The 13,217-nt window shown below is 35.8% G+C and overlaps 1 protein-coding gene across 2 annotated transcripts in view; it reads right to left on the bottom strand.

The window, feature by feature from the left end:
* Positions 1 to 12,732, bottom strand: part of CFI (complement factor I) — a 62,510-nt gene extending 49,778 nt beyond the window's left edge. Inside the window, exon 1 of one of the 2 annotated variants that reach the window (XM_054486532.2) lies at positions 12,456 to 12,732. In XM_054486532.2, the coding sequence (XP_054342507.1) occupies positions 12,456 to 12,512 (57 nt within the window). In that variant the 5' untranslated portion in view covers positions 12,513 to 12,732. The remainder of the gene's footprint in view (positions 1 to 12,455) is intronic. The other variant, XM_054486533.2, reaches the window with a different exon arrangement.
* Between the last annotated feature and the right edge of the window lie 485 nt (positions 12,733 to 13,217).

Raw genomic sequence — 13,217 nt, forward strand, 5'->3', positions numbered from 1 at the left:
CTATGTACAGAGAAACGAAGATAAGTATGACATTTCTCATCAATAATGCAAATGCGAAGACAATGCAGCAACATTTTTAAAGTACTGAAAGAGAAAATTGGCAATCTATAATTCTATACCCAGCAAAAATATCATTCAAAAATTTAGGCAAAAGAACAACCTTTTTAGACACACAAAAGCTGAAGGAATTAGTCAGCTGCATACATGCAGTACAAGAAAAGGCAGAAGGAAAATTATCACAGAGGGAAATCTGATCTATACAAATAAATTAAGGATACTGGAAATCTTTGGGAGTTTTTGATTTGGTGGGAAGATAGTCTTCATCTCTGTTTTGCAATTTTTCTTGTGGTGTCTTTGACTTTGCTATTATGGTAATTTATTGGCCTTGCAGAATGCATAGGAAGTGTTCCCTCCTCTTTACCTTTTGAAAGTGTTTGAGAAAAATTAGTGTTAATTCTCTTTATATGTTTGGTAGAATTCACTAGTGAAGCCATCCGGTTACAGATATTTCTTTTTTGGGAAATTTTTAAATTACTGATTTAATACCTTTACTTGCTATAGGTCTGTTCAGATTTTCTAATTCTTCTTGAATTAGTTTTGGTGATTTGTGCGTTTTTAGGAATTTATTAATTTATCTAGGTTATCTAATTTGCTGGCATATAATTGCTCATAGCATTCTCTTATCATTCTTTTTATTTCTGTAAGATCAGTGGTAATACCTCCAATTTCACTTCTGATTTTAGTTATTTGTATCTTCTCTCTTTTTTCTTTCTCAGTTTAGCTAAGGTCTGACAATTTTGTGGCTATTTCCAAAGAACCAACTTGTGATTTCATTGATTCTATTGTCTTACTATATATTTTTTGTTTCTACTCTAATCTTTATTTCTTCTTCTAGCTTTGGGTTTAGTTTGCTCTTCCTTTTTCTAAAGAAGATGTGCTTCTTAAGTTGTAAAGTTAGGTTATCAATTTGAGATCTTTACTCTTTTTTAAAACTTTTAAGTTCAGGGTTTGTTTTATAGGTAAACTTGTGCAGGTTTGTTACATAGGTAAACTTGTGTCATGGGGGTTTGTTGTACAGATTATTGTATCACCCAGGTATTAAGCCTAGTACCCATTAGTTATTTTTCCTGATGCTCTTCCTCCTCCCAGCCTCCATCTTCTAATAGGCCCAGTGTGTCTGATAGGCCCCTCTATGTGTCCATGTGTTCTCATAATTTAGCTTCCACTTATAAATGAGAACATGTGGTATTTGGTTTTCTGTTCCTGCATTTGTTTACTGAGGAAATGGCCTCTGGCTCCATCCATGTTCCTGCAAAAGACATGATCTTGTTGATCTTGTTCTCTTTCAGGGCTGAGTAGCATTCCATGATGTATATGTACCACATTTTCTTTATCCAGTCTACCATTGATGGGCATTTAAGGTGACTCCATGTCTTTGCTATTGTGAATGGTGCCGCAATGAACATATGTGTGCATGTGTCTTTATGATAGAACAATTTATATTCCTTTAGGTATATACCCAGTAATGGGATTGCTGGGTTGAATGGAATTTCTCTTTTTAGGTCTTTGTGGAATTGCCACACTGTGTTCCACAATGGTTGAGCTAATTTACACTACCACTAAATGTGTATAAGCATTCCTTTTTCTCCACAACCTCGACAGCATGTTATTTTTTTGGACTTTTTAATAGTGCCATTCTGACTGGTGTGAGATGGTATTTCATTGTGGTTTTAATTTGCATTTATCCAATGATCACTGATGTTGGGCTTTTTTTCATATGATTGTTGCTGCATATAAGTCTTCTTTTGAAAAGTATCTGTTCATGTCCTTTGTCTACTTTTTAATGGGTTGCTTTTTTCTTGTAAATTTAAGTTCCTTATAGATACTAGATATTAGACCTTTGTCAGATGCATAATTTGCGAACATTTTCTCCCATCTGTAGGGTGTCTGTTCACTCTGTTGATAATTTATTTTGCTGTGCAGAAGCTCTTTAGTTTAATTAGATCCCATTTGTCAATTTTTGCTTTGTTGTGATTGCTTTTGGTGTCTTCGCCATGAAATCTTTGCTCATTCCTATGTCCAGAATAGTATTGCCTAGGTTGTCTTCCAGGGTTTTAATAGTTTTGGGTTTTACATTTAATTCTTTAATCTATCTTGAGTTAATTTTTGTATATGGTCTAAGGAAGGGGTTCAGTTTCAATTTTCTGCATATGGATAGCCAGTTATCCCAGCATCATTTATTGAATAGGGAGTCCTTTCCCCATTGCTTCTTTTTGTCAGATTTGTAGAAGATCAGATACTTGTAAGAGTGCAGCCTTATTTCTGGGTCCTCTATTCTTTTTTAATGTAGGCATTTACTGCTATACATTTATATTTGATAACTGCTTTCGCTGCATATCATATGTTTTGGTATGTTGTGTTTTGTTTTCATTTATCTCTAAGTATTCACAATTTCCCTTGTGATTTCTTCTTTGACCACTGGTTGCTTAAGAATGTGTTGTTTAATTTCCACATATTTGTAAATTTTCTAATTTTCTTTCTGTTATTGGTTTCCAGCCTTATTCCACTGTGGTTAGAGAAGCTACTCTGTATAATTTCAATATTTGTAAAATTTATTAAGACTCATTTTGTGACAAGTCCTATACGGTCTATCTTAGAAATTGTTCCATGTGCACTTGAGAAAAATGTGTATTCTGCTATTATTGAGTGCAGAGTTCTACATATGTCTAGTTATTAGGTCTACTGGGCTTATAGTGCTGTTCAAGTTCTCTATTCCTTATTGACCTTCTATTCATTACAGAAAGTGGAGTATTGAAGCTTCCAACTATTATTATATTATTGTCTATTTCTGGTCAGGCACAGTGACTCACGCCTATAATCTCAGCACTTTGGGAGGCCAAGGGCAGATCACCTGAGGTCAGGAGTTCAAGACCAGCCTGGACAACATGGTGAAACCCTGTCTCTACGAAAAATACAAAAATTAGGCATGGTGGTGCACTCCTGTAATCCCAACTACTTGGGAGGCTGAGGCATGAGAATCAGTTGAACCAGTTGCAGTGAGCCGAGATCATGCCACTGCATTCCAGCCTGGATGACTCCATCTCAAAAACAAAAACAAAAACAAAAAAACCCCCCCAAAACAAGAATTGTCTATTTCTCTCTTTTATTCTGTCACTTTTCATTCATATCTTTTGGGGCTCTATTGTTTAGTGTATAATATTCATAATTGTTATATATTCCTGAAGAATTGACCCTTTCATTAATATATCATGTAATTTATCTCTTGTAACGGTTTTTGACTTAAGGTCTATTTTGTCTGGTATTAGTATAGCCACTTTAGCTCTTTTTTGGTTGTTATTTGCACATAATATCTTTTCCATCCTTTATTTCTTTGGACCTAAAGGGAGCCTCCTTAGACAGCATATAGTTGGATAATAATTAAAAAAAACTGATTCTGCCAATCTCTGCCTTTTGATATTAGAATTTAATCCACTTCCATTTAAAGTAATTGCTGATAAGAAAGGACTTACTCTTCTATTTGCTATTTGTTTATTGTATGTCTTATACATTTTTTGTTTCTCATTTCTCCATTACTGCCCTTTTTGTGTTTAGTTGATTTTTTCATAGTCAACTATTTTGGTTCCCTCTTTATTTCCTTCTGTGTATATATTTTTAGATATTTTCTTTTTGGGTACTATGGAGATTACAATTAATAGTGATTAAATTTATAGTAATCTAGTTTGAATTGATAACTTGGCTTTGAGAGCATACAAAACTCTGTTCCTATACTGCTCCATCTGTTCCTTTATGTTGTTATTGTCATGTTACATCTTTATATATTGTGCACTGTTAACATAGAATTATAATCATTTTATATAGTTGTCTTTTAACTCATGTGGGAAAGGAAAAGAAGGGATACAAAACCAAAATAATATAATACTGGCTTTTATATTTACCTATGTAGCTACCTTTACTGGAGTTCTTTATTTCTTCATATTACTTCAAGTAACTGCCAAATGTCCTTTCACTGCAGTATGCAGGGTTCTCTGACTTGTACTGTATTTCTTTATTTTAATTTAATTTTATTTTAGAGATGATCTCACTCTGTTGCCCAGGTTTGAATGAAGTGGTGTAGTCAGAGCTCACTGCAGTTTTGAACTCCTGAGCTCAAGTGATTCTCCCACCTCAGCCTCCCGAGTAGCTGAGACTACAGATACATGCCACTACACCTCACTAATTTTATTTTTTAGAGAGATGGGCTCCTGCTGTGTTTTCCAGGATAGTCTTGAACTCCTGGGCTTAAGCAGTCCTCCTGCCTCATTCCCCTAAAGTGCTGGGATTATAGGCAATGAGCCACCACATCCAGCCACTTGTAGTGCATTTCCTGTAGGACAGGTCTATTAGTAGCTAACTCCTTCAGCCTCTATTTATCTGTGAATTTCTTCATTTCTCCTTCATTTGTGAAGGATAGTTTTGCCAGATACAGAATTCTTGGTTGACAGTTTTTTTACTTTCAACAAATAAAATTTTCATCTGGCCTCCATGGTTTCTGATGAGAAAGCTGCTGCTAATCTTACAGAATCTCATGACTATGTTGTTTTCAAGACTTTCTTCATCCTTGGTTTTGACAATTTGATTATAATGTGCCTTGGTTTGGACCTTTTTGTGTTTATCCTTCTTGGATTGCATTGAGCTTTTTGAATGTGGACAGCCATGCATTTGATCAAATGTAGAAATTTTTCAGCCATTATTTCTTCACACATTCTCTATTACTTTCTTATTTTCTCCTTCTGGGATTCCATTGTATATATTTTGGTACGCTTTACGGTGTCACACGAGTCTCATAGGCTCTGTTCATTCTTTGTCATCCTTTTTTCTTTCTGCTTCTCATACTGGATAATTAATTAAATGGACTGATCTTCAAGTTTGTTGACTATTTCTTCTGCCTGCTCAAATCTTCTACTGAAACCTATTAGAAAATTTTTCATGTTTGTTATTGTGCTTTTCAACTCCAGAAGTTTTGTCTAGTTCCTTTTTAAAATTTCTATTTGTTGGCCAGTCACGGTGGCTCATAACTGTAATCCCAGCACTTTGGGAGGGTAAGGTGGGTGGATCACTTGAGGTTCAGGAGTTCAAAACCAGCCTGGCCAACATGGTGAAACCCCATCTTTACTAAAAATACAAAAATTAGCTGGGCGTGGTGGTGGGCACCTGTAATTCCAGCTATTCAGGGGGCTGAGGCATGAGAATTGCTTGAACCTGGGAGGCAGAGGTTGCAGTGAGCCAAGATTGTGCCACTGTACTCCAGCTTGGGTGACAGAGCAAGACTCTGTCTCCAAAAAAATTTTATTTATTTATTAATATTCTATATTTGTTTATACATTATTATCAGGGTTTCCTGTAGCTCTGAGCACATTTAAGACAGTTGAAGAGTGTGACATTGGCAAGATGGTGGAACAAAATGTCTCAGCACTTGTCTTCCCACAGAAACACCAATGTAACAACCATCTACAAATAAAAATACCTTTATGAGAGCTCCAGGATCAAGGTAAGAGGTTACAGCATGCAAGTGGAACAAAGATATGAGAAAATATTGAAAGGATAAGAAAACAAATTTCACTTTATAGAGTTACCCTTTACCCTACACAGCATACACGATGCTGAAAGAGATTCCTTTGAATCATGAGCTCTCTTGTGGGGGAAAAAGAGAGCAACCCTGCCCCTGGACACTGGCATCAAGACTGTCCACCCATGCAGTGACGGTGGCACCAGGCCTGTCCGTGGACCACAGCACCGGGCCCACTGGTAGACCCAGGCACCAGGCCCACCCACAATGGTGTCAAGCAACAAGCCATTCACACGGGCCTTGACAGCTGGCCCACCCAGAATCTCTGGCTGACTGATTTGTGAAAGGCTTTTTCTGCCAAAGTCAGTCTGTGAAGACTGAAAGAGGTGGCTGCTTCTTCAAACATCCAGACATTAATACAGGCTACAAGGATTATGAAGGAAAAAGACACTATCCAAGGAGCAAATAAAGCTCCAATAAGTGACTCTAAAGAATTGGAGGCCTACAAATTGCTTGACAAAGAATTCAAAGTAACATCTTAAAGAAGCTCAAAGAGCTATAAAAGAACACAGATAAACAACTACACAAAATTAGGGGAAAATAATTCATGAGCAAAATGAGATATTCAACAAACATAAACCATAAAAAAGAACCAAAGAGAAATTTTGGAGGTGAAAAGAATACAATAAAGGAACTGAAAAATTCAGTAGAGAGCTCAAACACCATACTTAGTCAAACAGAAGAAAGAATTAGTGAACTCAAAGACAGGTTATTTGAAATTATATGGTCAGAGGAACAAAATGAAAAAAAGAATTAAAAAGTATAAAGAAAGACTACAGGACTTGTGGGATACCATCAAGCAAACCAATGTATGCATTATGTTATTTACAGAAGGAGAAGAGAAAGGGAAAAGGAAAGAAAGCTTACTTAAATTAACAATGCCTGAAAATATCTCAAATCTAGGGAAGGAAATGGACATCTGGATTCATGAGGACCAAAAGGATCACAGAGATATCGAACCTAAAAAGGTCTAGACTGAGACACGTTATAATCAAATTGTCAAATGTCAAAGACAAAAAGACAATTTTGAAAGAACAAGAAAAGCAACTTGTCATATACAAAAAAACCCCTATAAAACTATCAGTAGATTTATTCTTCAATTTTCTTCTTCTTCAGAAACATTGCAAGCCAGGAAAGAGTGGGATAATATATTCAAAGTGTCAAAACGAAGAAACAAAAAACCCCCAAACCACTGCCAACCAAGAATATTGCACCCAGAAAAACTATCCTCTAAAAATGAAAGAGAGATAAAGACTTTCCCCAATTAATCAAAACAGGAAATACATCACCTGCCTTACAAGAAATGATAAAAGGTTTTATTCAAGTTGAAATGAAAAGATGATAAACAGCAACATTAAAGCTGCAGGATACAAAATCAACATACAAAAATCAGTGGTGTTTCTATACATCAATAATGAACTGTCCTAGAAAGAATTTAAGAAAACCATCTCAGGCCAAGTGCAGCGGCTCATGCCTATATCCCAGTGCTTTGAGAGGCCACGGTGGGAGGATCCTTTGAGTCCAGGAGTTTGAGACTAGTCTGGGCAACATAGCAAGGTCCCATCACTACAAAAAATAAAATTAGTTGGCATGGTAGTGCACACCTTTGGTCACAGTTACTTGAGAGGCTGGGGTAGGAGGGTAGCTTGAGCAAAGGAGGTGAAGTCTGCAGTGGGCTATAATTTGCCATTGCATTCCCACCTGGGCAACAGTGCAAAACCCTGTTTTTAACAAAACAAAACAATCTCATTTACGATAGCAGTTAAAAGAATAAAGCACTTAGAAATAAATTTAACCAACAAGGTGAAAAACTCGTACCCTGAAGACTGTAAAACACTGATGAAAGAAATTAAAGTAGGCACAAAGAAATGGCAAGACAACTCACATTCCTTCACTGAAAGAATTAATATTGTTAAATGTTTATACTATTACAAATAATCTACAGATTCGATACAATCCCTACCAAAATTGCAAAGGCATTTTTTTACAGAAATAGATAATATAATTCTAAAATTTATATGGAATTTCAAAAGACACAAAATAGCCAAAACAATTTTTTGAGCAAGAAGAACAAAGCCAGAGGCATCATGCTTCCTGATTTCAAAAAATATCACAAAACTGCAGTAATCAAAACAATATGGTACTCTCATAAAAACAGACATATAGATTCATGGAGCAAAGTAGAAAGTTCAGAGATAAACCCATGCATAGATAGTCAACTGCTATTCAACAAGGGAGCCAAGAATGTACAATGGGTGAAGAATAGTCTTTTCAATAAGTGGTAATGGGAAAACTGGAAATCCACATGCAAAAAATGAAATTGCACCCTTATATTACCCCATACATAGAAATCAACTCAAAATGGATTAAAGACTTACACATACACCTGAAATAATAAAACTTTTAGAATAAAGCATAAGGGATAAGCTTCTTGACATTAGTCTTGGCAATAATATCTTGACTATGATGACAAAAGCACAGGCAACAAAAGCAAAAACAGACAAGCGGGACTACATCAAGCTAAAAACCTTCTGTATGGCAAAATGAAAAGACAACATATACAATGGAAGAAATATTTGCGAACTATACATCTGGTAAGAAGTTAATATCTATCTAAAATACATAGGGAATTCCTACAACTCAAAAGCCAAGAACCAAATAGTCTACTTTAAAAAGTGGACAAAGGAGCTGAATAGACATTTCTTCAAATAAGATAAGTAAATGGTCAATAGGTATTTGAAAAGGTGTTTAATATCACTGACCATTAGGGAAATGAAAATCAAAATCACACACCAGTTAGGATGGTTATTGTCAAAATAACCAAAGGTAATAAATGTAGCTGAGGATATGGAGAAAGGGAAATTCTTCTACAGTTGTGGAAAAATTGATAAAGAAAATGTGGTATATACATGCAATGAAATATTATTTGGCCTTAAAAAAGAAGGAAATCCTGCCATTTGTGACAATATGGATAAACCTAGAGGACATTAATCTAAGTGAAACAAGGCAGGGACAGGAGGATAAATACCACATAATACCACTTATATTAGGAATCTAAGATAGTCAAACTCATGGAACCAGAGAGTGGGATGGTGGTTGCCAAGGACTGGGTGAGGGGGAAACAGGGAAGTATTAGCCAAAGGTCAAGATGTATAATTCTTAGAGATCTATGCTACAGAATAGTGCCTATTGTTCATAATACTGTGTTGTACACTTAAAAATTTGCTAAGAGCATAATTTCTTTGTCAAGAGTTGTTATATGCACACACAAAATAATAAATAAAGAGGGTGAGAGGAAACTTTTGGAAGTGGTGAATACGTTTATGGCATATGTTGTGATATTTTCACAGACATATACTAATCTCCAAACTCAAACTCACCAAGTTATGTACACTAAATATGTATAGTTTATATGTCAATCATAACTCAATAGAGTGTTTTTTTTTAAAAAAAGACCATTAAGTCTTTGTTTAGTGAGTCCAAAGTTTGTGGTTCTTCTGGAACAGATTATGTTCATTTCTTCTGTAAATGGTCCATACTTTCTCATATCTTTGCATGCATCATAATTTTTGGTTGAAAATTTTTGGTTGACACTTTGACTCTTATAGTAACTCTTGAAATCAGACTCTTCCTTCTGCTTGGGGTTTGTTTTGGTTGGCTGGGGTTTGTTTTGGTTGCTTGGTGTTTGTTTGATGACTTTTCTAAACTACTTTTGGCAAGTCTATTCTTTATCACATGTGGTCTTTGAAGTCTGTTCCTTTGACTTATATTCAGCTAGTATTTAGACAGAGATTTCCTTCAATGCAAGAGGAGAGAGAGAGAAGAAAAAGAAACCCAGAAAAACAAATCAAAATCTCAAAATCTCTCCCAGTCTTTGCAGATTGGTTCTGTCCTGGGCACTCACTCATCCAGGCCATTTGCAACTCTACCTTAGCCTTCACTTCATACTTGCACTGAACTTAGACAACCACCAGAGGTGCAGGCTCAGAGTCTTCTGAGGTCTTTCTGAGCATGTATCCTGCCCTGAGCATGTATGGGGCTTCCTAAACTCCCTAATACACACAGGCACTTTTGAATGCCCTAATTTTCCATAGCATCTTAGTTTTTCCCCATGCTTTGGTGCTCTGTTGTGTGCCTCCACTGTAATCCTTTGCCCCAGACAGCTGAGATTGCTCATTAATCTTACAATGTCTGTGCTTTGTAATACTAATGCTTTTCTGCTCTGAGTTCTGAGTTAGGTGAAACCAAGACAAGTGCCTGGGGTCTGTCCTGCAGGAAGGCCTTAGGATAGAAAAGACAAACACATTATTTTTGAATAAGGTCTTCTCTGTTCTTTCCAGTGCTAGGGAACAGAGTCCCTCCCTGAGTGAGAAACGTACATCGTCAGTGGTTGCTGCTCCTAACCAGAGTTAGGAGAATTTCTTCCATATTAGATAGACAGATTTATATACTTTCCCATGGAAGATTAAGGAACTGAAATCTAAGATACATGAATAAATTATAAGTGGAAAGGCCACTTAGTGGTTGGTTTACAACAGTATTATAAGTGATAGGGTGATAGAAGTGTGGTAAGTGATTAGGATAATATTCTGCATAGTAAGAGAAACAGTTTGTATTTTAGAAGAAAATTGCTTTAACATTTGCAAACTAAGGTAATGAGAATACAGTGAATTTCAAAATGCCTTTTTAATGACAATGTGTGAACTTGTTTTAATAAACCAAAATTTGTTGTTATTGTGTTAAGGCTATTTTATGTACACAGATATCCTTCAAGACCACTGCCAAATCAGGGAGGGTATGGGGCAAGGACACAAAGGACAGACACACAAAATGCCACAAAGCTTTCCTACCATTTTTAGTTGCCTGTTCCTTCATTCAACATTTTCTTAGGTGCTATAAATCTTTGACTGTTTTGCAGAGTTCTAAATAAAGTTGGTTCTGACAGCTTCCCTTCGGTTTTTGTGGAAGTGGATTTTTGGTTTTTGGTTTTGGTGGATCTGCCTACTCTGCCATTTCCGCTGACATCACTTGCACTGCATACCCTCCTGTGTGCCACCCTTGTTTCCAGGATGTTGTCATTCTGCTTAACATTACTCCAGTTCTTTCTCTCTAAAATGCCACCCATATATGCCTGAGTTTGTAATAAAATTTTAGGGTAAAATAAAATTTAGGGTATCAGTTGGTGATTATGTCACAGCACAATTATAGTAGGTAATCATGTCGACTGAAACATTTGGCTTCTCTGTTGTTTTTTTTTTTTTTTTTTGAGACAGGATCTTGCTGTGTCACCCAGGCTGGAATACAGTGGCATGATCAGAGCTCCCCGCAGCCTCAAACTCCTGGGCTCAAGCAATCCTCTTGCCTCAGCCTCCCAAAGTACTGGGATTACATGCATGAACCCCCACACCTGGCCAGCTTCCTTGTTGTTGAACATCCTTTGGTTATTCCTCCCATCAGAAGGCCCCAGCAAACACTCCCACTGTGCTATGGGTTTCTTTTTCATCTTTTCTGAATCCCCTAGTTTCCTTGTCTGAGTAGGTTCAGTAAAACCGAAAACAGAAAATAGAATCACCAGTAATCTTATTAGCCAATGATAGCAACTATTAACTGTTTGATACATATACTGTAAGATCTTTTAGTCATATATAAAAGTAGGTATAAGTATGCATTTATATATATGCATATAAACACACATATGTGTGTGGGTGTTTTTCTTCAATAAAAATAAAATTGTAGTAAGGGCTTTTTATTTAGATAAATATGTCATTTCAATGGCTATGTAATAGTTCAATTTTGGATATATGATAATTTAACCAGTGTCTTATTAATAAGCATTTAGTTATTTCCATTTATTCTCTATTATAAACATTGCAATGATGATGGCAACTATTTTAGAAGTTACAAGAATCTTAAAGTGTGTTTTCTTAAGTAGTTTTCTTTAAATATTTTCTTCTACAAGCTGGCACTAAGACATGATAGTTTTGGATTGCCACCAAAGTTGGCAATCATCAATAAGTATCCAAAATGTTTTAAACAATTTTCACCTTAATAGATGACACCCTAACTTCAATAAAACATGTCATTTCAGTTTCGAGTTCCTTTGTAGCCCACAAAGCCTTAATTCTGATCAAATGGATTCATTTATTTGGAGGGGTCTAGTGCATTGCTGCCTTCCTATGGTAGCACTTGCTGCTTTTCCTGGCTAAAGAAGCTGGAAATCACTCCTCTTTCTCACCACTGATCACATGTAATACAGAATTAAAGGTTCAGCTCAAATCCTACTTGATCTATAATCTCTTAGTGACCTCTCAGCATGAAGTGATTTGTCCTCTCATTAAAGTCCTTTACCACATATTTGTATCACTTTTGACAATTAAATATATACTGTCTTGTAACTTGCACTTTTGTGTTTTCAGATGTTTCAAACTTGCTTGTTATTTCCCCTTTCTATAACTATAGAGTGTACTAAGAGGCTGTTGAAGGAAGAGATCAGTCTCACTGTCTTCCTAGCACTGTACCTCACACACAGGAGGAGCCTGGTAAATATTTTTGATTTACTACAATTACAGTAAATCGCAGCCTTGTATTAGTAAAACTCTTGTTCAGTTCAATGCCTTTGCATATATAAGCACATAAAAAGAACTATTTTAAAAAATGACTTTTATCAAGATGTTAACATAAAACATTTGTTGCTGACTATAGAGTAGCATTGTTGTAACTGAACTATGTAATATTTAAATAAAAATTATATATTTAAGATTATTTTCTATATTTTTACAACCTTTTAATTATCAATTAAAATTGTTTGCATAAAGGTTGAATTACTTACCTTGCAAAAACTTAAGTGGAAGCACAGAAATAACAGGAAAACATGAAGAAGCTTCATGTTGGAGGTGTTCGGGGTCTTTGTCTCTGCTGAGAACTCTTTTCCACCCCAGGTATTCTTTTGAAATTTAATTTTTAACCTCTGAAAAAATATTTCAAAAGAACAAACCTCCTAAAGAGCTTTGTACTTTTGAACTCTGAAAGAATCTGGCTGAAATCCAGAGAGATTTACCGTAACTGAAACCAAAAAATGGCCTTCCCATTAAAGAGCTGAGGGAGGTGACCAATAGGAACTTGTTTCCACCAGAAGAGACTGATTTCCTCCCACCCTGTTAATTGCAATGACTCAATTCTGTATTCCAGGGAAGACAGAAATAATACTGGAAGCAATTTTTTTTTGTACAATAAAAATATAAATTTTTAAACTTAAGGTTGAAGACTAGGAGACAGTAAGAATAAAAGTAGACCACAGCGAAGGCTGCAAAATACATTTAAAACTCTAGAAACCAGCTTCTTTACCATGCATTTGTTGTGCTGTGATCAAATTGTATTTTTGGAGTACAAGAAATTTTAAAAACAAGTATTCTTGTGCCAGTACCAACTATCATGCAGGATTTATCTATTTATGAAATAAATCTGTGATAGCAGAAATGCTGACACAGTTGGGTTCATCAGAAGCAGACTTGAGACAGTGAGCGTGGGGTACAAGTATTTGTTAGGGATCGATACCCATACAAGGAAGGAAGGGGAAGCAGGGGTAAGCAGA

Source organism: Pongo pygmaeus, chromosome 3 (genome assembly GCF_028885625.2).
Source record: "Pongo pygmaeus isolate AG05252 chromosome 3, NHGRI_mPonPyg2-v2.0_pri, whole genome shotgun sequence".
Lineage (NCBI taxonomy): Eukaryota > Metazoa > Chordata > Mammalia > Primates > Hominidae > Pongo > Pongo pygmaeus.